This window comes from Ranitomeya imitator, chromosome 1 (genome assembly GCF_032444005.1).
Source record: "Ranitomeya imitator isolate aRanImi1 chromosome 1, aRanImi1.pri, whole genome shotgun sequence".
Classification (NCBI taxonomy): Eukaryota; Metazoa; Chordata; class Amphibia; order Anura; family Dendrobatidae; genus Ranitomeya; species Ranitomeya imitator.
This window is the reverse complement of record NC_091282.1, coordinates 1212093816-1212115810: the sequence shown is the minus strand read 5'-3', so window position 1 is coordinate 1212115810 and position 21995 is coordinate 1212093816. Positions and strand designations below refer to the sequence as shown.

Sequence of the window (21995 nt, the reverse complement as noted above, 5' to 3'; positions counted from 1 at the left end):
TGGAAGAACAGAGAAGGACGATGCTGGAAGAGCAGAGAAGGACAATACTGGAAGAACAGAGAAGGACAATGCAGAAAGAACTGAGAAGGACAATGCTGGAAGATCAGAGAAGGACAATGCTGGAAGAGCAAAGAAGGACAATACTGGAAGAACAGAGAAGGACAATGCTGGAAGATCAGAGAAGGACAATGCTGGAAGAGCAGAGAAGGACAATGCTGGAAGAGCAGAGAAGGACAATACTGGAAGAACAGAGAAGGACAATGCAGAAAGAACTGAGAAGGACAATGCTGGAAGATCAGAGAAGGACAATGCTGGAAGAGCAGAGAAGGACAATACTGGAAGAACAGAGAAGGACAATGCTGGAAGAGCAGAGAAGGACAATACTGGAAGAACAGAGAAGGACAATGCAGAAAGAACTGAGAAGGACAATGCTGGAAGATCAGAGAAGGACAATGCTGGAAGAGCAGAGAAGGACAATACTGGAAGAACAGAGAAGGACAATGCTGGAAGAGCAGAGAAGGACAATGCTGGAAGAACAGAGAAGGACAATACAGAAGAGCTGAGAAGGACAATGCTGGAAGAACAGAGAAGGAAAATACTGGAAGAACAGAGAAGGACAATACTGGAAGAACAGAGAAGGACAATGCTGGAAGAGCAGAGAAGGACAATGCTGGAAGAACAGAGAAGGACAATACAGAAGAGCTGAGAAGGACAATGCTGGAAGAACAGAGAAGGACAATGCTGGAAAATCAGAGAAGGACAACACAGAAGAGCTGAGAAGGACAATGCTGGAAGAACAGAGAAGGACAATGCTGGAAGAACAGAGAAGGACAATGCTGGAAGAACAGAGAAGGACAATGCTGGAAGAACAGGGAAGGACAATGCAGAAGAGCTGAGAAGGACAATGCTGAAAGAACAGAGAAGGACAATGCTGGAAGAACAGAGAAGGACAATGCTGAAAGAGCAGGGAAGGACAATGCTGGAAGAACAGAGAAGGACAATACAGAAGAGCTGAGAAGGACAATGCTGGAAGAACAGAGAAGGACAATGCTGGAAGAACAGAGAAGGACAATTCTGAAAGAGCAGGGAAGGACAATGCTGGAAGAACAGAGAAGGACAATACAGAAGAGCTGAGAAGGACAATGCTGGAAGAACAGAGAAGGACAATGCTGGAAGAACAGAGAAGGACAATGATGGAAGAACAGAGAAGGACAATGCTGGAAGAACAGAGAAGGACAATGCTGGAAGAACAGGGAAGGACAATGCAGAAGAGCTGAGAAGGACAATGCTGGAAGAACAGAGAAGGACAATGCTGGAAGAACAGAGAAGGACAATGCTGGAAGAACAGAGACGGACAATGCTGGAAGAACAGACAAGGACAATGCTGGAAGAAGAGAGAAGGACAATGCTGGAAGAACAGGGAAGGACAATGCAGAAGAGCTGAGAAGGACAATGCTGGAAGAACAGAGTAGGACAATGCTGGAAGAACAGAGAAGGACAATGCTGAAAGAGTAGGGAAGGACAATGCTGGAAGAACAGAGAAGGACAATACAGAAGAGCTGAGAAGGACAATGCTGGAAGAACAGAGAAGGACAATGCTGGAATAACAGAGAAGGACAATGCTGAAAGAGCAGGGAAGGACAATGCTGGAAGAACAGAGAAGGACAATACAGAAGAGCTGAGAAGGACAACGCTGGAAGAACAGAGAAGGACAATGCTGGAAGAACAGAGAAGGACAATGCTGGAAGAACAGAGAAGGACAATGCTGGAAGAACAGAGAAGGACAATGCTGGAAGAACAGGGAAGGACAATGCAGAAGAGCTGAGAAGGACAATGCTGGAAGAACAGAGAAGGACAATGCTGGAAGAACAGATAAGGACAATGCTGAAAGAGCAGGGAAGGACAATGCTGGAAGAACAGAGAAGGACAATGCTGGAAGAACAGAGAAGGACAATGCTGGAAGAACAGAGAAGGACAATGCTGAAAGAGCAGGGAAGGACAATGCTGGAAGAACAGAGAAGGACAATGCTGGAAGAACAGAGAAGGACAATGCTGGAAGAACAGAGAAGGACAATGCTGAAAGAGCAGAGAAGGACAATGCAGAAGAGCTGAGAAGGACAATACTGGAAGATCAGAGAAGGACAATTCTGGAAGAGCAGGGAAGGACAATGCTGGAAGAACAGAGAAGGACAATGCTGGAAGAACAGAGAAGGACAATGCTGGAAGAACAGAGAAGGACAATGCTGAAAGAGCAGAGAAGGACAATGCAGAAGAGCTGAGAAGGACAATACTGGAAGAACAGAGAAGGACAATGCTGAAAGAGCAGGGAAGGACAATGCTGGAAGAACAGAGAAGGACAATACAGAAGAGCTGAGAAGGACAATGCTGGAAGAACAGAGAAGGACAATGCTGGAAGAACAGAGAAGGACAATGCTGAAAGAGCAGGGAAGGACAATGTTGGAAGAACAGAGAAGGACAATACAGAAGAGCTGAGAAGGACAATGCTGAAAGAACAGAGAAGGACAATGCTGGAAGAACAGAGAAGGACAATGCTGGAAGAACAGAGAAGGACAATGCTGGAAGAACAGAGAAGGACAATGCTGGAAGAATAGAGAAGGACAATGCTGGAAGAACAGGGAAGGACAATGCAGAAGAGCTGAGAAGGACAATGCTGGAAGAACAGAGAAGGACAATGCTGGAAGAACAGAGAAGGACAATGCTGGAAGAACAGAGACGGACAATGCTGGAAGAACAGAGAAGGACAATGCTGGAAGAAGAGAGAAGGACAATGCTGGAAGAACAGGGAAGGACAATGCAGAAGAGCTGAGAAGGACAATGCTGGAAGAACAGAGAAGGACAATGCTGGAAGAACAGAGAAGGACAATGCTGAAAGAGCAGGGAAGGACAATGCTGGAAGAACAGAGAAGGACAATACAGAAGAGCTGAGAAGGACAATGCTGGAAGAACAGAGAAGGACAATGCTGGAAGAACAGAGAAGGACAATGCTGGAAGAACAGAGAAGGACAATGCTGGAAGAACAGGGAAGGACAATGCAGAAGAGCTGAGAAGGACAATGCTGAAAGAACAGAGAAGGACAATGCTGGAAGAACAGATAAGGACAATGCTGAAAGAGCAGGGAAGGACAATGCTGGAAGAACAGAGAAGGACAATGCTGGAAGAACAGAGAAGGACAATGCTGGAAGAACAGAGAAGGACAATGCTGAAAGAGCAGAGAAGGACAATGCAGAAGAGCTGAGAAGGACAATACTGGAAGATCAGAGAAGGACAATTCTGGAAGAGCAGGGAAGGACAATGCTGGAAGAACAGAGAAGGACAATGCTGGAAGAACAGAGAAGGACAATGCTGGAAGAACAGAGAAGGACAATGCTGAAAGAGCAGAGAAGGACAATGCAGAAGAGCTGAGAAGGACAATACTGGAAGAACAGAGAAGGACAATGCTGAAAGAGCAGGGAAGGACAATGCTGGAAGAACAGAGAAGGACAATACAGAAGAGCTGAGAAGGACAATGCTGGAAGAACAGAGAAGGACAATGCTGGAAGAACAGAGAAGGACAATGCTGAAAGAGCAGGGAAGGACAATGTTGGAAGAACAGAGAAGGACAATACAGAAGAGCTGAGAAGGACAATGCTGGAAGAACAGAGAAGGACAATGCTGGAAGAACAGAGAAGGACAATGCTGGAAGAACAGAGAAGGACAATGCTGGAAGAACAGAGAAGGACAATGCTGGAAGAATAGAGAAGGACAATGCTGGAAGAACAGGGAAGGACAATGCAGAAGAGCTGAGAAGGACAATGCTGGAAGAACAGAGAAGGACAATGCTGGAAGAACAGAGAAGGACAATGCTGGAAGAACAGAGAAGGACAATGCTGGAAGAACAGAGAAGGACAATGCTGGAAGAACAGAGACGGACAATGCTGGAAGAACAGAGAAGGACAATGCTGGAAGAAGAGAGAAGGACAATGCTGGAAGAACAGGGAAGGACAATGCAGAAGAGCTGAGAAGGACAATGCTGGAAGAACAGAGAAGGACAATGCTGGAAGAACAGAGAAGGACAATGCTGAAAGAGCAGGGAAGGACAATGCTGGAAGAACAGAGAAGGACAATACAGAAGAGCTGAGAAGGACAATGCTGGAAGAACAGAGAAGGACAATGCTGGAAGAACAGAGAAGGACAATGCTGGAAGAATAGAGAAGGACAATGCTGGAAGAACAGGGAAGGACAATGCAGAAGAGCTGAGAAGGACAATGCTGGAAGAACAGAGAAGGACAATGCTGGAAGAACAGAGAAGGACAATGCTGGAAGAACAGAGACGGACAATGCTGGAAGAACAGAGAATGACAATGCTGGAAGAAGAGAGAAGGACAATGCTGGAAGAACAGGGAAGGACAATGCAGAAGAGCTGAGAAGGACAATGCTGGAAGAACAGAGAAGGACAATGCTGGAAGAACAGAGAAGGACAATGCTGAAAGAGCAGGGAAGGACAATGCTGGAAGAACAGAGAAGGACAATACAGAAGAGCTGAGAAGGACAATGCTGGAAGAACAGAGAAGGACAATGCTGGAAGAACAGAGAAGGACAATGCTGGAAGAACAGAGAAGGACAATGCTGGAAGAACAGAGAAGGACAATGCTGGAAGAACAGGGAAGGACAATGCAGAAGAGCTGAGAAGAACAATGCTGGAAGAACAGAGAAGGACAATGCTGGAAGAACAGATAAGGACAATGCTGAAAGAGCAGGGAAGGACAATGCTGGAAGAACAGAGAAGGACAATGCTGGAAGAACAGAGAAGGACAATGCTGGAAGAACAGAGAAGGACAATGCTGGAAGAACAGGGAAGGACAATGCAGAAGAGCTGAGAAGAACAATGCTGGAAGAACAGAGAAGGACAATGCTGGAAGAACAGATAAGGACAATGCTGAAAGAGCAGGGAAGGACAATGCTGGAAGAACAGAGAAGGACAATGCTGGAAGAACAGAGAAGGACAATGCTGGAAGAACAGATAAGGACAATGCTGAAAGAGCAGGGAAGGACAATGCTGGAAGAACAGAGAAGGACAATGCTGAAAGAGCAGGGAAGGACAATGCTGGAAGAACAGATAAGGACAATGCTGGAAGAACAGAGAAGGACAATGCTGGAAGAACAGAGAAGGACAATGCTGAAAGAGCAGAGAAGGACAATGCAGAAGAGCTGAGAAGGACAATACTGGAAGAGTAATGAAGGACTTACTGGAATAGCAGAGAAGAACTTTACTGGAATATCACAGAAGGATAATAATGGAAGAGCAGAGAATAACAATGGTGGATGGAAAGAGATGGAATATACTGGAAGAGCAGAGAAGTACTATCCTGGAAGAGCAGAGAAGTACTATATTGGAAGAGCAGAGAAGGACAATAGTGGAAGAGCAGAGAACGACACTATTGGAAGAGCAGAGAGCACTATACTGTAAGAGCAGAGAAGGACAATAGTGGAAGAGCCAAGAAGGACTATAGTGGAAGAGCAGAGAAGGACTACAATGGAAAAGCAAAGAAAAAAGACAGTGGAAGAGCAGAGAAGGACTGTACTGAAAGAGCTGAGAAGGACAATTTTGAAGAGCAGAAAAGAACATTGCTGGAAGAGCAGAGAAGAACAATATGGAAGTGCAGAAAAGGACAATACGGAAGAGCAGAGAAGGACAATGATGGAAGAGCTGAGAAGAACAATACAGAAGAGCAGAAAAGGACAATGCTGGAAGAACAGAAAAAGACTATAATGGAAGAGCTTAGAAGGAAAATACAGAAGACCAGAGAAGGACAATGCTGGAAGAGCTGAGAAGGACAATACAGAAGAGCTGAGAAGGACAATGCAGAAAGAACTGAGAAGGACAATGCTGGAAAAGCAGAGAAGGACAATGCTGCAAGAGCATAGAACGGCAATGCTGAAACAGCAGAGAAGAACAATAGTGCAAGAGCAGAGAAGGAGTTTACTGGAAGAGCAGAGAAGGACAATGCAGGAAGAGCAGAGAAAGACAATACTGGAAGAGTAAAGAAGGACTTACTGGAAGAGCAGAGAAGGACTTTACTGGAAGAGCAGAGAAAGACAATGTTGGAAGAGTAAAGAAGGACTTACTGGAATTGCAGAGAAGAACTTTACTGGAAGATCACAGAAGTGTAATAATGGAAGAGCAGAGAATAACAATGGTGGAAGAAAAGAGATGGAATATACTGGAAGAGCAGAGAAGTACTATACTGGAAGAGCAGAGAAGTACTATATTGGAGGAGCAGAGAAGGACAATAGTGGAAGAGCAGAGAACAACACTATTGGAAGAGCAGAGAGCGACTATACTGTAAGAGCAGAGAAGGACAATAGTGGAAGAGCCAAGAAGGACTATAGTGGAAGAGCAGAGAAGGACTACAATGGAAAAGCAAAGAAAAAAGACAGTGGAAGAGCAGAGAAAGACTATACTGAAAGAGTTGAGAAGGACTATTTCGAAGAGCAGAGAAGAACATTGCTGGAAGAGCAGAGAAGAACAATATGGAAGTGCAGAGAAGGACAATACGGAAGAGCAGAGAAGAACAATGATGGAAGAGCTGAGAAAGATAATACAGAAGAGCAGAGAAGGACAATGCTGGAAGAACAGAAAAAGACTATAATGGAAGAGCTTAGAAGGAAAATACAGAAGAGCAGAGAAGGACAATGCTGGAAGAGCTGAGAAGGACAATACTGGAAGAGCAAAGAAGGAAAATACAGAAGAGCAGAGAAGGACAATGCTGGAAGAGCTGAGAAAGATAATACAGAAGAGCAGAGAAGGACAATGCTGGAAGAGTTGAGAAGGACAATACAGAAGAGCAGAAAAGGACAATGCTGGAAGAACAGAAAAAAGACTATACTGGAAGAGCTGAGGACAATACAGAAAAGCAAACAAGGATAATGATGGAAGAGCTGAGAAGGACAATACAGAAGAGCAGAAAAAGACAATGCTGGAAGAGCCGAGAAAGACAATATGTAAGAGCAGTGAATGACAGTGCTTGAAGAACAGTAAAAGACTAAACTGAAAGGGCTGAGTAGGACAATACAGAAAAGCAGAGAAGGACAATGCTGGAAGAGCTGAGAAGGACAATACGGAAAAGCAGAGAAGGACAACCATGGAAGAGCTGAGAAGGACAATACAGAAGAGCAGAAAAGGACAATGATGGAAGAACAGAGAAGCACAATACGGAAGAGCAGAGAAAGGTAATATGCAAAAGCAGAGAAGGACAATGCTGGAAGAGCTGAGAAGGACAATACGGAAAAGCAGAGAAGGACAACCATGGAAGAGCTGAGAAGGACAATACAGAAGAGCAGAAAAGGACAATGATGGAAGAACAGAGAAGCACAATGCGGAAGAGCAGAGAAAGACAATATGCAAGAGCAGAGAAGGACAATGCTGAAATAGCTGAGAAGGACAACGCTGGAAGAGCTGAGAAGGACAATACAGAATAGCAGAAAATGACAATGCTGGAAGAACAGAAAAAAGACTAGACTGGAAGAGCTCAGAAGGACAATACAGAAAAGCAGAGAAGGATAATGCTGGAAGAGCTGAGAAGGACAATACAGAAGAGCAGAAAAAGACAATGCTGGAAGAGCTGAGAAGGACAATACTGGAAAAGCAGAGAAGGACAATGCTGGAAGAGCTGAGAAGGACAATACGGAAGAGCAGAAAAGGACAATGCTGGAAGAACAGAAAAAGACTATAATGGAAGAGCTGAGAAGGAAAATACAGAAGAGCAGAAAAAGACAATGCTGGAAGTGCTGAGAAGGACAATACGGAAGAGCAGAGAAGGACAATGATGGAAGAGCTGAGAAGGACAATACAGAAGACCAGAAAAGGACAATGCTGGAAGAGCTGAGAAGGACAATACTGGAAGAGTAGAGAAGGACAATGCTGGAAGAGCTGAGAAGGACAATACAGAAGAGCAGAGAAGGACAATGCTGGAAGAACAGAGAAGGACAATACGGAAGAGCAGAGAAAGACAATACGGAAGAGCAGAGAAGGACATTGCTGGAAGAGCTGAGAAGGACAATACAGAAGAGCAGAAAATGACAATGCTGGAAGAACAGAAAAAGACTATACTGGAAGAGCTGAGAAGGAAAATACGAAAGAGCAGAGAAGGACAATGCTGGAAGAACAGAGAAGGACAATACAGAAGAGCAGAGAAAGACAATAAGGAAGAGCAGAGAAAGACAATGCCAGAAGAGCTGAGAAGGACAAAACAGAAAAGCATAGAAGGATAATGCTGGAAGAGCTGAGAAGGAAAATACAGAAGAGCTCAGAAGGACAATACAGAAGAGCAGAAAAAGACAATGCAAGAAGAGCTGAGAAGGACAATACTGCAAAAGCATTGAAGGACAATGCTAAAAGAGCTGAGAAGGACAATACAGAAGAGCAGAAAAGGACAATGCTGGAAGAACAGAAAAAGACTATACTGGAATAGCTGACAATGACAATATGGAAAAGCAATGAAGAACATTGCTGGAAGAACAGAAAAAGACTATAATGGAAGAGCAGAGAAAGACAATGCTGGAAGAGCTGAGAAGGACAATACAGAAGAGCCGGAAAGGACAATGCTGGAAGAGCTGAGAAGGACAATACAGAAAGAGTAGAGAAGGACAATGCTGGAAGAACAGAAAAAGACTATAATTGGAAGAGCTTAGAAGGAAAATACAGAAGAGCAGAGAAGGACAATGCTGAAAGAACAGAGAAGGACAATACGGAAGAGCAGAGAAAGACAATACGGAAGAGCAGAGAAGGACAATGCTGGAAGAGCTGAGAAGGACAATACTGGAAAAGCAGAAAAGGACAATGCTGGAAGAACAGAAAAAGACTATACTTGAAGAGCTGAGATCGAAAATATGGAAGAGCAGGAAGGACAATGCTGGAAGAACAGAGATGGACAATACGGAAGAGCAGAGAAGGACAATGCTGGAAGAACAGAAAAACACTATACTGGAAGAGCTGAGAAGGAAAATACAGAAGAGCAGAGAAAGACAATAGGGAAGAGCAGAGAAGGATAATGCTGGAAGAGCTGAGAAGGACAATACTGGAAAAGCAAAGAAGGACAATGCTGGAAGAGCTGAGAAGGACAATACTGGAAAAGCAAAGAAGGACAATGCTGAAGGAACAGAAAAAGACTATACTGGAAGAGCTGAGAAGGACAATACTGGAAGAGCTGAGAAGGACAATACAGAAGAGCAGAAAAAGACTATAATGGAAGAGCTTAGAAGGAAAATACAGAAGAGCATGCAGATGGATCATACTCTTTGGTTGGAAGCATGTGTCCTGGAGATAGGAAGAGCTCGTAAATGGGACATAGAGGAGACTTCAAGCAGTGATAGAAGGCTATGATGGAAGGGTGAAGTATTTTAGCGAAATGGTGGAGACTTAGAAGGAGGAAAGAGAACGGACCAAGATGCCCATTATTTGCCCAATACTGATGCCATTACAGTCTTATTAGATCAGAAAATGAAATATAAAAGGGATATCACCCTCAATAACGACATGGAGACAGCACGTAATGTCCTGGTTGAGGAGAAAGTTCTGCGTGTGAGGTACATCATCTGCACGGAGATGAGTAATACCTCCCAACCCCCAGCCTCCCACACATTATTCACCATCCTCACCACTCAATCATGCAATGATCACACAAACATGAAGGGGAAGGAACGCCATCAGGACCAGCAAAGCCACCACCCAGATGTGACACGAGGCTGGTGCAACAGATGAGCAGATGGAGGGCTCTAATCCTGACACAATATTGTGTTTGTCACACTGATTGGATTACTAGACAAATCTATTCTCTGTGTCAAATGTGTGAGAAAGTAAGTGCCTCAATATGGATCTAGGTCCAGCCGTATGATCATCAGCAGACTCGTGTTGTATCCTGACCTTACCATATTCTGAGCCATGATAAAGTGGTCACCTCTCTTGAATGGACACTGTCTACAAGATAGATGAGAAATATGCTTGATGACGACTGTATGCATTATCTACAGGTACTCAAAAGTGAGTGTTATTTATCCTCCAGTCCCCAGGAAGTGAGAAAACATCTCAAAGGAGTCCCTGGAATTCAGTCTCCATGCTCAGCTTACGACTCCACCATAAGGCGGGCAGCTTATAGAAGCCATCAGAAAAGCTGACAAACATCTAGCACTGTGTTTACAAGGAGAGCTGTGATATCCAAGAGGACCATCAATGCTCAGCCTGAAGTATATCAATGGTGCCTCCCTGGACTTCAAGGAGAATTATCCGTCCCCAGATTCTGGAGGAATGAAGAAGACCACAAGGTCTGTGACTGATGAGACACAATACTAGGGCTCTCGGGTCGCAAGCCTTACATGGGTGACAACCAGTACTCACTTTTCATCTTTCCTCTCTATAATATAATGTTTAAGATCAGAACCATTCAGTGTGACAAACATTTGATATTGAGGAACACGTGGAAGGGACAAATACGTATTTAGATCATTGGAGAAATTGTTGTTTTTGTCAATTCCTGTATCAGAATTGACTTTTGTGTCAGGTTGGATTTGCTCATCTTTAGCCACATCTCGTGATGGACATGTTATCTGCCTGGTACCTGTTGTTGGTCTTCACGTCCTTCTTTTTGGGTTCTTGTTTAGGAGGGGATCTGTCAGACAGAGGCAGGAAATCACAGATTGTTGGAAATATGGGAAGGAGGTACGAAGACTTTGCACAGTGTCACTACCTAGGCCGGCTGAACTTCCCTGTCCATGGAATATTCACCTGCATGTTGATCATCTCAAAGCTTATTAGTCAGGTCACCAATTCATCATCCTACTTTCGGACAACAGCACATGACATGGGACACCAGTCACGATGAGAGCGCTAGTGCATGATGAGTCACTGAGACATGGACATTATTGCATTGGCCTCGAGAGCCTGAACAACGCATAAAGCCACATAAGACAGTAACAAACTAGCTAGAAGTCTGAGTGTACAAGGAGTCAATGTAATCTAGAGGGCCAGCCAAGGCTATGCCTCAGGTCAGACTTGTATCACAAACTTATCAGCTTTTACTATGGGCAGCCATATCCACAGCTTTCTCCAGAAGACTGCTTCTAGCTGACATGACATCATATAGGTGGAGATGGCCATGTCTAGATGACCCCATCAAGGTAGAGATGTCTATGTATAGGTGGAGCATCCATGTGGTCTTCGCAATGATCTACTTCTTATAATTTGCACAGAAGTTTATTCTCCAATCCTTACAGAGAAGGAATCACAGGAAATAAACTCTCCTGGTACCTTGGGCTGGAGGCTGCTACCTTGGACACTCGTTTAGAGGCGGCTTGTTTCTTCATACGGCTGAGGGAAAATAATGGATGAATGTAATATTAGGCGGAGATTATCAAATGCTGACCATTCTCAGAGAAGACAGGTGGTTGCTGCACCATGGAAGGTGATCACACAGCAGGATTGAGGAGTCTCCATATCAGCCAATTACCCACACTGAGGGAGGCTTCACTTCAGTGTGGTCTAATGGTAAAGTTTTTAATTTTTGTGGAAAGTGCCAAGAACAATGGCTTATGAACCAAGCAATGCTCCCTGGGAGAACGTATGCAAATGACCCCCAAGTGATTGGGCTAACACGGTGGCTCAGTGGTTAGCACTGCAGCCTTGCAGCACTGGGGTCCTGGGTTCAAATCCCACCTTGGACAACATCTGCAAGGAGTTTGTATGTTCTCCTTGTGTTTGCGTGGGTTTCCTCTGGGTTCTCCGGTTTCCTCCCACATTCCAAAGACATACTGATAGGAAATCTAGACTGTGAGCCCCAACAGGGACAGTGATGATAATGTCTGTAAAGCGCTGCGGAATAAGATAGCGCTATATAAGCAAAGCTTAATAATAATAGGCAAGGCTCATCATTATCTCAAGTGAAGCTACATCCAAACAGGTATTACTAGAGAGCAGCATGGCAATATTAGTCCAAGGTTTGGAAGGCCAAGGAGTTAGGAGTCAGGACGGGTTATCACAGTGGGCATTGTGGGCCCTCGGATCTGCAGTACTGATGTGGTTAATACACCACATGGGAGTTTATTTGCGGTCATGAAATAAACTGCCCCGTGTTACCTTCTGGGCTGATGCTTTGCCTTGGAGGAACGTTTTTTGTTTGAAGATGTTTTAACTTGTCTGAAAAATGTGAGATTTAAAAGGTCACAAAGAGACAGAGCCAAAATCCAACCCCAGCGACCCCTGTACCTCAAGTATAGAGAACAGTGACCCCCAAAAGTGAGCGGACACCAAGCCAGAGACACAGCCCTCTGTGGAGAAACACCAACCAACCCTGCACCCCAACTACAGAGGACAGTGATCCCCACAAGTGAAGTGGACCCTAGGCCACAGACTCATCCTTGCACTCCAAGTATAGAGAACAGTGACCCCAAAAGTGAGCGGACACCAGGCCAAAGACACAACTCGCTGTGGAGAAACACCAACCAACCCTGCAACACAACTACAGAGGACAGTGATCCCCACAAGTGAAGAGGACCCTAGGCCACAGACTCATCCTTGCACCCCAACTATAGAGGACAGTGACCCCCACAAAAAGGACATCAAGCCAGATACCCAAACCTGCACTCCAACTATAGAGGACACTAACCCCAAAAGTGAGCGGACACCAGGCCAGAGACACAGCTCGCTGTGGAGAAACATCAACCAACCCTGCACCCCAACTACAGAGGACAGTGATCCCCACAAGTGAAGTGGACCCTAGGCCACAGACTCATCCTTGCACTCCAAGTATAGAGAACAGTGACCCCAAAAGTGAGCGGACACCAGGCCAAAGACACAACTCGCTGTGGAGAAACACCAACCAACCCTGCAACACAACTACAGAGGACAGTGATCACCACAAGTGAAGAGGACACAAGGCCACAGACTCATCCTTGCACCCCAACTATAGAGGACAGTGACCCCCACAAAAAGGACATCAAGCCAGATACCCAAACCTGCACTCCAACTATAGAGGACAGTGACCCCAAAAGTGAGTGGACACCATGCCAGAGACTCATCCCTACACCCAAACTGTGGAGGACAGTGACCTCAACATGTAAGGTGGACACAAGGCCAGAGACAAAGTCCTCTATGGAGGAACACCGACTACCCCTGCCCCCGAATATAGAGGACAGTGACCTCCATTATTTAGTGGATACAAGGTCAGAGACAGCTCTCTATGGAGGAACACCAGCCCCCCTGCACTCCAACTATAAAGGACAGTGGAAAAAGGAAAGGGTGTTCCAGCATCAGGATCTTCTTAAAATCATTAAATTTATTAGGTAAGAATAAAATATATAACAAACAAGTCACAACCCCGCAGGGATACATTTACATGCAACAATTAAAAACGCCTAGTGTAAGGTTCTCAGTCTCTTTGCCAAATCCGCTGTTATTTTCTGTTATTGAAACCGAGTTTTTTCCATCGGCCATTTTGCTTTGTCCTGCTGCAGCTACCTTGCCCTCAGTCAGTATGGAGCTTCTAGTTTCTATGTTTCTGCCCTGTTCTTTGCCTCTTGCCTTTTTAAGCCTCCTCAGCTGTTCAATCATTGCTTCTGAATCATGTCTGCAGTTCGCCTGTGACCTGCTCCTGGAAGTCTTGGACATCGTATTCCAGCCATCTCCTACTGCGGATCTTTGGGTCACGTGTGGACACTGGAATCCCTCTGTTTGCCATCAACATTTGCTAAGGACGTAATAGAGAGACTCTGAAGCTATTGCTGTGATTTATGCTGAATTTAAGGGTTATTCCGGCCTGCCGTGTCTCCTGCCTCTGTACCTGCAATTGTGGGAAACCTTTTCCCCGTGGCATGCTGACCTGTATGAAGTAATACAAGCACTTCTTAAACGAGCCTGTGCTTCCGCGCACCCAAGCACAAGACTCTATACAGACTGTATTCAATACATCACACCTAGTCTGGAACGCGTTTGTTATGACAAAGGGTTGTGACTTGTTTGTTATATATTTTTATTCTTACCTAATAAATTTGATTTTAAGAAGATCCTGACGCTGAAACATCCTTTCCTTTTTCAACTGATAATCCTGCGGCACTTCTGGTTCCGAGCCTCGGACTTCCATGTGGGCAAGCTGACTCTTTTCCTTCTTCCCTTGCTGATAGAGGACAGTGACCCCACAAGTGAGCAGGAAACCAGGCCAGAGACGCAACCCTGAACCCCAACTATAGAGGACAGTGACCCTCACAAGTGAGGAGGACACGAGGCTAGAGGCACAACCCTCTATGGAAGAAGACCAGCCACCCCTGCTGTCCAACTGCAGAGGACAGTGACCCCCACAAGTCAGGAGGACACAAGGCCAGAGGCTCATCCCTGCACCCCAACTATACAGTATAGTGACCCCCACAAGTAAGGAGGACACAAGGCCAGAAACTCATCCACGTCCCCCAAGTATAGAGAACACTGACCCCCACCAGTGAGGAGAACACTAGGACAGAAACACAGCCCTCTATGGAAGAACACCAGCCACTACTGCCACCTGACTACAGGGGATAGTGACCCCCACAAGTGGGTGGAGAGCAGGCTAGAGACACAGCGCTTTATCAGGAACACCTGCACCTTTGGACCCCAACTATAGAGGAGAAGGACTCCCACAAATGAGATGACACTGGGCATGAGACACAGTGGTCCTTGGAGAAATCCTCTTACTCCTGTAGTGTCCTCTGTTCTCGTCCTCCTACAGGGTCCTCTGTTGTCCTTCAAATTCCTTTGTCCCCCACCTCCTCATCCAGGTCACTCCATCCTCCTCCTTCAGGCTCATTAACTTGCCATATTCTTGTGGGCAGGGTCCTCTCTCCTCCTGTACCAGTTGTGACTTGTATCGTTCAAGATTATTGTACTTGTTTTTATTATGTATACCCCTCCTCACATGTAAAGTGCCATGGAATAAATGGCGCTATAATAATAAATAATAATAATAATATACTTCTCTGCTCATCCTCCTCCTACATAATCCACAAAATGTTCTCCAGACTCCTCTGTCATCCTGCAGAATCCTCTCCCCCTTTCCTTCTGGGATCCACAGTCCTGCTCCTCCACTCGCCTGTCTTCCTCCTCCTTGAGAACATTCTTTCCACCTCATCCATACTCCTCTGTGTGCATTTTCTCTTCCAGACCCACCTGTCCTCCACCTACTGCTCCTGACTCTTCTGTATTCTCATTCCTCCTCTAGACTCTTCTGTCCATTTAGAGGCGTCTCTGTCCTTATCCCTACTCTAGACTCCTCTTCTCATTCTTCATCAGACTCGTCTGTCCCTGGACATTTAGACTTCTCAGTTGTCCTCTTCCAGACTTTGTCCATGCCTCTAGACTTCTCTGTCCCCATTCTCCTACTAAGTATTTTGTACCTCTCCTCCAGAATCTTGTCCTTCTCATCCAAGCTCCTCTATCCTCCTCTTCAAGACCCCTTTGACCTCCCTCTCCTCGAAACCATTTTATCCTCCTCCAGACTCCTCAGTCCTTTCAGACCCCTGTGTTCTCCCCCAGACTTATCTGCACTTTCCACTCCTCGATAGTCCAATACCCCATTTTTCCACTTCTCCAGACCACTCTGCCCTCCTATAGACTTCTCTTTCCCACTCCCTTCAGGCTTCTATGTTCTCCTCCAAATTCCTCTGTCTTCAACCTCTTCTTTCCTCCTTTCTTTTCTCCCTACAGGCTCCTTTATCATCCTCTTGCGGACTCCTCAGTCCTCCTCCCCGCTACAGTCTCTTTTGTCTTCCTTCTCCCTCTAATTCTTCTATCCTCCTCCATCAGACTCCTGTTCCCTTTTCCTCGGACTCTTATGTCCTCCTCAGACCCCTCTGAGACTTCTTCTAAACTCTTATTTCCTCCTGTAGACTGTTTTGTCCTCTGGATGTCAGACTATAGCCCAGATTATAATATACCTGGAATCAGTTAAAAAAAAGTTACACTCCTATCCAGGTCTCTGCTTCGTTCCCAAGGGCCCGCCACCCTCTGTTGTGCTCCACATCAGTTTTGCACATTGCTCGACATCGCTTAGTGACGTCATCTCCCTGATCGTACATAAAACCCATTAGGACTCACAGCTGTGTGTTAGCATTAGATTCCAGAGTCTTATGTCGGTGATCGCAACTATCTGTATTTATTGTGCTTCTTATGTCGGTGAGCACCACCATCTGTGTCTATTGTGCTTATGTTGGTGAGCGCCATCATGTGTGTCTATTGTGCTTCTTATGTCATTGAGCGCCACCATCTGTGTCTATTATGCGTATGTTGGTGAGCGCCATCATGTGTGTCTATTGTGCTTCTTATTTCGGTGAGCGCCATCATCTGTGTCTATTATGCGTCTTATTTCGGTGAGCGCCATCATCTGTGTCTATTGTGCTTCTTATGTCGGTGAGTGCAACCATCTGTGTCTATTGTGCTTCTTATGTCGGTGAGCGCAACCATCTGTGTCTATTGTGCTTCTTATGTCAGTGAGCACCACCATCTGTGTCTATTGTGCTTCTTATGTCAGTGAGCGCCACCATCTGTGTCTATTGTGCTTCTTATGTCAGTGAGCGCCACCATCTGTGTCTATTATGCTTCTTATGTGAGTGAGCGCCACCATCTGTGTCTATTATGCTTCTTATGTCAGTGAGCACCACCATCTGTATCTATTGTGCTTCTTATGTCGGTGAGCGCCACCATCTGTGTCTATTGTGCTTCTTATGTCAGTGAGCACCACCATCTGTATCTATTGTGCTTCTTATGTCGGTGAGCGCCACCATCTGTGTCTATTGTGCTTCTTATGTCAGTGAGCACCCCATCTGTGTCTATTATGCTTCTTATGTCAGTGAGTGCCACCATCTGTGTGTATTATGCTTCTTATGTCAGTGAGCGCCACCATCTGTGTGTATTATGCTTCTTATGTCAGTGAGCGCCACCATCTGTGTCTATTATGCTTCTTATGCCAGTGAGAGCCACCATCTGTGTGTATTGTGCTTTCTATGCCAGTGAGCGCCACCATCTGTGTCTATTGTGCTTCTTATGTCAGTGAGCACCACCATCTGTGTGTATTATGCTTCTTATGTTAGGGCACGTTAGGTTAGGCTATGGGTTGAACTAGATGGACTTAAAGTCTTCCTTCAACCTTAATAACTATTTTACTATGTTACTATGTTATGTCAGTGAGCGCCACCATCTGTGTCTATTATGCTTCTTATGTCGGTGAGCGCCACCATCTGGATCTATTGTGCTTTCTATGCCAGTGAGTGCCACCATCTGTGTGTATTATGCTTCTTATGTCAGTGAGCGCCACCATCTGTGTCTATTGTGCTTTTTATGTCAGTGAGCACCCCCTTCTGTGTCTATTATGCTTCTTATGTCAGTGAGCGCCACCATCTGTGTCTATTGTGCTTTTTATGTCAGTGAGCACCACCATCTGTGTCTATTATGCTTCTTATGTTGGTGAGCACCCCCATCTGTGTCTATTATGCTTCTCATGTTGGTGAGCACCACCATCTGGATCTAATGTGCTTTCTATGCCAGTAAGTGCCACCATCTGTTTGTATTATGCTTCTTATGTTAGGGCACGTTAGATTAGGCTATGGGTTGAACTAGATGGACTTAAAGTCTTCCTTCAACCTTAATAATTATTTTACTATGTTACTATGTTATGTCAGTGAGCGCCACCATCTGTGTCTATTATGCTTCTTATGTCGGTGAGCGTCACCATCTGTGTCTATTGTGCTTCTTATGTCGGTGAGCACCACCATCTGTGTCTATTATGCTTCTTATGTCGGTGAGCGCCACCATCTGTGTCTATTATGCTTCTTATGTCAGTGAGCGCCACCATCTGTGTCTATTATGCTTCTTATGTCAGTGAGCGCCACCATCTGTGTCTATTGTGCTTCTTATGTCGGTGAGCGCCACCATCTGTGTCTATTGTGCTTATGTCGGTGAGCACCACCATCTGTGTCTATTGTGCTTCTTATGTCGGTGAGCACCACCATCTGTGTGTATTATGCTTCTTATGTTGCTGAGCGTCACCATCTGTGTGTATTATGCTTCTTATGTCGGTGAGCGTCACCATCTGTGTCTATTGTGCTTCTTATGTCGGTGAGCGTCACCATCTGTGTCTATTGTGCTTCTTATGTCGGTGAGCATCACCATCTGTGTCTATTGTGCTTCTTATGTCGGTGAGTGCCACCATCTGTGTCTATTATGCTTCTTATGTCGGTGAGCACCATCATCTGTGTCTATTATGCTTCTTATGTCGGTGAGCACCACCATCTGTGTCTATTATGCTTCTTATGTCGGTGAGCGCCACCATCTGTGTCTATTGTGCTTCTTATGTCGGTGAGCGCAACCATCTGTGTCTATTGTGCTTCTTATGTCGGTGAGCGCAACCATCTGTGTCTATTGTGCTTCTTATGTCAGTGAGCGCCATCATCTGTGTCTATTGTGCTTCTTATGTCGGTGAGCGCCACCATCTGTGTCTATTGTGCTTCTTATGTCGGTGAGCGCCACCATCTGTGTCTATTATGCTTTTTATGTCGGTGAGCAACACCGTCTGTGTCTATTATGCTTCTTATGTCGGTGAGCACCACCGTCTGTGTCTATTATGCTTCTTATGTCGGTGAGCGCCACTGTCTGTGTCTATTATGCTTCTTATGTCGGTGAGCACCACCATCTGTGTGTATTATGCTTCTTATGTCAGTGAGCGCCACCATCTGTATCTATTGTGCTTATGTCGGTGAGCGCCACCATCTGTGTCTATTGTGCTTATGTCGGTGAGCACCACCATCTGTGTCTATTGTGCTTCTTATGTCGGTGAGCACCACCATCTGTGTCTATTATGCTTCTTATGTCAGTGAGCGCCACTATCTGTGTCTATTGTACTTCTTATGTCGGTGAGCACCACCATCTGTGTGTTTTATGCTTCTTATGTCGGTGAGCACCACCATCTGTGTGTATTATGCTTCTTATGTCAGTGAGCACCACCATCTGTGTCTATTATGCTTCTTATGTCGGTGAGCGCCACCATCTGTGTCTATTATGCTTCTTATGTCGGTGAGCACCACCATCTGTGTGTATTATGCTTCTTATGTCAGTGAGCGCCACCATCTGTATCTATTGTGCTTATGTCGGTGAGCGCCACCATCTGTGTCTATTATGCTTCTTATGTCAGTGAGCACCACCATCTGTGCGTATTATGCTTCTTATGTCAGTGAGTGCCACCATCTGTGTCTATTGTGCTTCTTATGTCTTATATCATCTATATACAGCTCTGTAGGAGATCACTCCCATCATCTATATACTTCTCTGGAGGTGATCACTCCCATCATCTATATACTGCTCTGGAGGTGATCACTCCCATCATCTATATACAGCTCTGTAGGAGATCACTCCCATCATCTATATACTTCTCTGGAGGTGATCACTCCCATCATCTATATACAGCTCTGGAGGTGATCACTCCCATCATCTATACACTGCTCTGGAGGTGATCACTCCCATCATCTATATACTGCTCCTGGGGATGATCACTCCCATCATCTATATACTGCTATGGAGGTGATCACTCCCATCATCTATATACTGCTCCTGGGGATGATCACTCCCATCATCTATATACTGCTCTGGAGGTGATCACTCCCATCATCTTACTTGTAGAAGTTCTTGTTGTATTTCTTATCGGAAGGGAATCCCATCATCCCACAGACCACATGAGAGTTCTTCTGGGTCCAGCCCTCGTCACACACTTGCTCCCAGGAGTCGCTGCTCTTGATCTCCAGGACGCCCTCAGTGATGGGTAGTCGATTCTTGGCGGTGGCGATGACGGGGCGCAGGCGGATCTCCTCCAGCTGCTTCTGCTCGGTCTATGATGAGAGAACACAGAGCTCTACTTATTGTCAGTCATCTTCAGGCCCCTCCTTCCTGTCTCTGACTCCTCCCTCTTGACTCCACCAGACCCATCTATTCTCTTCCTTCAGACATCTATCTTTCTCCTCCACACCCCTCTGTCCTCCTCCTGTACCTGACCCCCATGTTCTCCTCCTAATCCCCTAGACCCATCTATTCTCTTCCTTCAGACATCTCTATCTTTCTCCTCCAGACCCCTCAGTCCTCCTCCTGATCCAGACACCCGTGTTCTCCTCCTAATCCCCTAGACCCATCTATTCTCTTCCTTCAGACATCTCTATCTTTCTCCTCCAGACCCCTCTGTCCTCCTCCTGATCCAGACACCCATGTTCTCCTCCTAATCCCCTAGATCAATCTATTCTCTTCCTTCAGACATCTCTATCTTTCTCCTCCAGACCCCTCAGTCCTCCTCCTGTACCTGACACCCGTGTTCTCCTCCTAATCCCCTAGACCCATCTATTCTCTTCCTTCAGACATTTATCTTTCTCCTGCAGACCCCTCTGTCCTCCTCCTGTACCTGACCCCCATGTTCTCCTCTGTAAGGAACCTGTATAAAATAAGTAGTAGTTTCTCTGCCTGTTAGCCCCATGGCTGTGGGATTTTTGGCACTCCTAACCATGGTGCTGAGAAACCCATGGTTGCTGTAAAACCCCCCTCTTTTCCCCCTTCCCTTTCACTCAGCCAAGAGCTGCTTTGCCAATGTACTGGGGGGAGTTTTATGGCCGAAAAGTATTTACGACCGGCATTTCCTGCCGTGTAAGCTCTTGTCCAGCTATAAGTGAACTAGAAACTTCTAGGATCCATGTGAAAGATTCTTTGTTTGGTTTTTGTACGATATTATGCACAATATTTACGTTAAGAACACGAAAATATATATTCGTATTCTCACTCGGTGTATCTACCCATCCCGCGAAACACGGGCTTCTAACTCCATCTGGTAAAGAAGTGGGGATTTCTCTGTAAATATGTATCACAGCTAGGACATATTTGATCTCATTAGAATGCCCACGTTGATCCGAGATGAATGATGGGTTTGTTATGACTCTGACATGTTTTGTAGTGAAGTTATAGAAATTAGAGAAAATATTTTAAAGTTTAGGCAGAATGTAGAGAGAGGAGGGTCTGGATAAGCCAGCCTTTCTGTGATGTCACAGCCTTAAGGTTTTAAGTTTGTGGCAGGCTCCCCAGCTCAGTCTTCTGCTTGATTTCTTCTTCTTGACTTCTTGTCTTCTCCTGAAGCCAACAGCACGTCCAATGAGCTGGGACGTATGGAAAAAAAACTCCACTAGCCTGGTTGCCTGCCATGCTTTGAACATGTGAGTGTTACCTTTTCTCATTTAATCCCTGTTTATTTCATAATTACCCTTGTACATATTTGCAATTGTCTCATTTGTAACATCTTTATAAAATATTTTTGATAAAGCACTGCCTAATTATTTTTATGGGATATAATATTTAATATATTAGTTCAGTCTCCATGCTCTAAACTTACCCTGTCTCTGGAAGAGAATTACGCTACTGTTGTGTTGGGTTAGCTTCGGACCCGTTTAATCGAAGCTGGTGGCAGTGATACCGTGTGCTGACTTTTGGGATTATGTTGTAGCGACTGCGGCGTTGATAATTATTGTTCCTGCCTGAGTGGGAGTAGTTTATCGCGTCGCTGCAGCGTGCCCAATAGCCCGTACATAGCAGGCAGCCTTTCTGGCGACTAATTACCCAGGGTGCAGTACCTAATCTGACCTGAGAGTATGGGGGGCGCCAGAGAGCTGCAAGTGTTAAGTGAAACTGTAAGCGGGATATACATAAATCCCTGCAGTTCGTGGTATATTGAAAAGCAGTGGGATACCTAAAATAAGCCCCTGCTGGAAACTAAGAGGTCAATAGCCTTGTGTGTGTTTTGTCATCACATTGTTAGCAGTGGAGGGATAACTAAGATAAGCCCCCCTGCACATGTGATAGCCGTCTGTTGGCCTAAAGTCACCCCGACCCGTGACGTAGGGGTGACGGTCACGGTGTGAATCGTGACAATTGGTGGCAGCGGTCAGGGGAATCCTGACAATTG

The 21995-nt window shown here is 45.4% G+C and overlaps 1 protein-coding gene across 7 annotated transcripts in view; it reads right to left on the bottom strand.

Annotated features, from left to right (window-relative positions):
* The window catches only part of LOXL3 (lysyl oxidase like 3), a 211583-nt gene that overhangs the window by 77023 nt on the left and 112565 nt on the right, over window positions 1-21995 (bottom strand). For 4 of the 7 annotated variants that reach the window (XM_069744978.1, XM_069744977.1, XM_069744982.1 and 1 more), the window contains exons 4-5: window positions 19679-19890; window positions 10614-10664 (exon numbers count right to left, since the gene is read on the bottom strand). In XM_069744978.1, the coding sequence (XP_069601079.1) occupies window positions 10614-10664; window positions 19679-19890 (263 nt within the window). The remainder of the gene's footprint in view (window positions 1-10613; window positions 10665-19678; window positions 19891-21995) is intronic. The other 3 variants (XM_069744980.1, XM_069744981.1, XM_069744979.1) reach the window with 1 other exon arrangement.